Source organism: Sinocyclocheilus grahami, unplaced genomic scaffold (assembly GCF_001515645.1).
Source record: "Sinocyclocheilus grahami isolate Dianchi unplaced genomic scaffold, SAMN03320097.WGS_v1.1 scaffold186.1, whole genome shotgun sequence".
Classification (NCBI taxonomy): Eukaryota; Metazoa; Chordata; class Actinopteri; order Cypriniformes; family Cyprinidae; genus Sinocyclocheilus; species Sinocyclocheilus grahami.
The window spans coordinates 1,072,962-1,076,714 of NW_015505365.1; the positions used below are offsets into that span (position 1 = coordinate 1,072,962).

A 3,753-nucleotide genomic window follows, 5' to 3' on the forward strand; every position below is an offset into this window, starting at 1 on the left:
CTTCTTCTTGCTTTACGGTGGATCGCAGACTTATAAGTGCATTACCGCCACCTATCTCTCAAATGGACTATTGACACTCTATCTACAATCTCAGGACAGTTCAGACATTGTGGTGAATCAGAGGTAAAAAAACGATATAAATACTGTTCAGTTTCTTGCACAGACCGATCGTTTTGTGTCTTTACACACCAATGTATCGTCACGAGCCACAGGGTTTAATTTGGTTTTGTTTGTGTATGTTTTCTTGACTCTCAAAGCCATGATTCCCATTCACTGACATTATATGACTGACAGACTGCAACGGTTTGTGTTAAAAATCTTTGTTTGTGTTCTACTGAAGAAACAAAGTCACCTACATCTTGGATGCCCTGGGGGTAAGCAGATAAACATCACATTTTCATTTTTGGGTGAACTATCCCTTTAAGTTAAAGGTTTGTTACTGTGTGTCTCACAGGGATGGGGGTCTGAAGAGGGCAAAGGTGAAGGATTCGTTTAAGGAGCAACAGCAGAAGAAGTACAGCCACATGGTGGTGGGTGATGACAGCAGTGACTGAACACAAAGATCTTTTTCAGGGTTCAGGAGATCAGGAGGGTCTATTTATACTACTGCTGCTAAAATACATTTGAAAGATATTTATAAATTGGGGATAAATAAAAATAAATATGCATTGCAAATGTTATAGATCCCAGTTTCATATGGGCTGCCCTGCTTTTCTGTGAAGAGTTGTATTTGCCAGAATATTCATTGGGTGAAAAAGCTTTTGCGTTTGAATGATTCCAGTTTTTGAATTAAAATGTATAAAAAGGACAAAATTATAAATGTGTGATTGTGGTAATATTGAGTTCAGATCATTTATTTTTCAGAGCAAATAAACTTTTGTGCTTTTTTAACATTTGTTTCTTGTCAGATATACAGTATCTAGTATGGTGATTAATTACTGACAAAATGTACATCTTTTTTTTTTTTTTTTAAACCCAGGGTTCCCACAGCCATAAAAACCTGGAAATAGGGATAAATTATGATTTTCAGGAAAAGTGAAATCTTAAGAAGCAATTTCTATAGTCAATAGATCTTTTTCTATTTTATTTTCTAGTTTTTTTTTTTAACTTGTGAAGTGACAGAGTTGGTTAATGCAATAGAAAATGTCTCAGTAGGGCATACAGATTTCAATTTTATCATCAGTTATCACAAAACATCTTATTAAATAGAGGAAAAATATATATATATAAAAAGAAAAAGCATACTGCAAAGAAACAATGTTAAGGAAAAAAATTGTCTATTTTTTCTAGTATGTAATTTTCTTTAACTTATATGCGAGACCGCATTGGATAATGCTGTAGAAAATGTCACAGTAGGTAATGCAGATTTTTAAATTTGATCAATTGTCACAAAATGTCTCATTAAACAGGAAAATATTCCGAAAAAACATACTGCAAATAAACAATTTTAAAGAATAAATTAATGGTATTTATGCTCGGATCTAAATTATTTAATTAGCTAAAAGTTGTTCTTTGTGATAGCAACCTGCAAAATGTTTTTAATACCTAAATAATCGCAAATTACTGGAGAATTTGTGGAAATGCCTTTCTCAAAAGTTGTGGGAACCCTGTAAAATGTCAGTGGCCTTATGCTTTTATTTGTTTTTTCACTTGTGATCAGGTCTGTCTCATCTATGTATACTTGAGCATACAGTAAAACTGATTATAAGCAAGTAATGACTAACCAAACACAACTTATTATAAGTTCAATATCTGAAATCTTTTATTTGATCTTGGCAGGCTAAACATTGTTCAGCAACTGAAGCTGCAGCATGTTTATTCACATTTTATTATCTTCACATCTGTTTTAGAGGTGTTGCTGTCTAGCTGTGTTTTACAACACACTAAACTGAAATATTTGCTCATACTTGGCACACTTTCTCTGTGTGAACAGTCAAAGTTGCAAAAGGCACTATGGGTAAAATAGTTTTTCTGCCTGTGCGCTGGTGTGAATCCAGCACCATGTTACAGTATACAGACTGTGATCTACACTGAATCTGCTAGTGCTGTTTTAAGTTTATTGCAAACCTGTTTCACAGAAATTTAGCAAAATGCTCATTTAGTATTGCTTTAAACTGGCCAAAATATAGATTCATACTGTTTTCCATGCCTAATGTTTATTTTCAAACCGGAACTTATGAAGTGACACAGTGTCATCATCAGTTGTCACATAACACCTTAATAAATAAGAGGGGGGAAAAACATTAAACAATGTTAAGGAATAAAAATAATACTGTTAATACAACAAAATCAATATAGTAATATGGCATTTAAATTAGCATTTTCCAGTAAGTTCTATCCACTGAAATGATTATGACTGGCAAGTGTTTATCAGTGAGGTAAGTCTTAATGATTTTCTGTATGATAAGCAATGTTATAACATAATGCACGTGGAGGATTTTTTGGATTCTTTGTCTTCATTATCTTCAGCATCTGCCCCAGTCCTGTGTTTAGTACCTTTTTTTGGACCAGGAACTGCACACACAGAAAAATACATAAGCATTACCCACATCTGATAAGTTAAAGTTGGATTTTTTATTTATTTGGACGTCTTACCTTGTCTGGAACCACCAACACGTCCCTTCCCAAGACCACTGACGTGCGCTTGGTCATTATTTGCATTCTGCATGAAGAAAGCACGTTTGTTATCATTTCTCAAATAATTTGCAATACCTATTTTTAAAAGATGTTATCAGAATAGTTCATCCAAAAATGAAAATGTCTTCATTTATTCTCCAAAACTTAAACTTTCATAAAAATGCCTAAGGACTCAACTTACATACTGGTAACAAAATGTATAGCCTGAATGCTTTGGATAAAAGCGTCTGCTAAATGCATAAATGATTATTAATTAAATGCATAATTTGACTGTTCCTTTCTACTTTCATTCAATTCAAATAATAACAATTTCAATTTTTGTTTGTGTGAACTATTTCTTTAATGAATGTAACGTACCATCAGAGACTTTTCAAGCATCAATCTTTTCTCTTCTGGAAGGGTTCTGTAATACCTGTGAATGGATACTCAAATTATATCATTTATAACACAGCAACCCAAATTTTATTTACAGATACAAACCAGTCTGCCATATTTCATTATAATAAAAACTTTTTTTGTTGAATGTATTAGAAATGTAGTATATAAGCTTAACTCACCTCTTCAGATAGGAATCTTGATTCCCATCCGTCTCTGTAGCACGAGAGGAACCAGACATCTCTCCAGCTACATATTAATAACACAATGCACTAAAACACTCACAATCTTTGAGTTCATTTACACCCAAAACAACCAAGAGAGCATAAGCAGGCCCAGTGAAAAATTTAAGGGGGTCTGAATACTTTCCGTACCCACTGTATGTATTGTTAAAATGTCATAGATAACATTTCTGTCCACCCAAACAACCTTGTCCTATAGTGTCAGTGGAGGTTTTTGTTGTTGTTTCCGTAGCAACAGGGCCCCATATACCAGAAGAGTTTGAATGTCCACAAAGGGGTGTGTCATATAAAGAGGTGGAGGAGCAGATCATTTCACACTGAGCCAAACTTTTGGGTGTAACATTGTTTTCAGTTTCAATGTGAAGTCAGACACCTGGTCTAAAGAGATAGATAGATAGACAGACAGACAGACAGACAGACAGACAGACAGACAGACAGACAGATAGATAGATAGATAGATAGATAGATAGATAGATAGATAGATAGATAGATAGATAGA

At 33.9% G+C, this 3,753-nt stretch overlaps 1 protein-coding gene across 1 annotated transcript in view; it reads left to right on the forward strand.

The window, feature by feature from the left end:
- Window positions 1-890, forward strand: part of agpat9l (1-acylglycerol-3-phosphate O-acyltransferase 9, like) — a 14,377-nt gene extending 13,487 nt beyond the window's left edge. The window contains exon 12 of the mRNA XM_016284672.1: window positions 455-890. Within this exon, the coding sequence (XP_016140158.1) occupies window positions 455-554 (100 nt within the window). The 3' untranslated portion in view covers window positions 555-890. The remainder of the gene's footprint in view (window positions 1-454) is intronic.
- The last annotated feature ends 2,863 nt before the right edge of the window (window positions 891-3,753 follow it).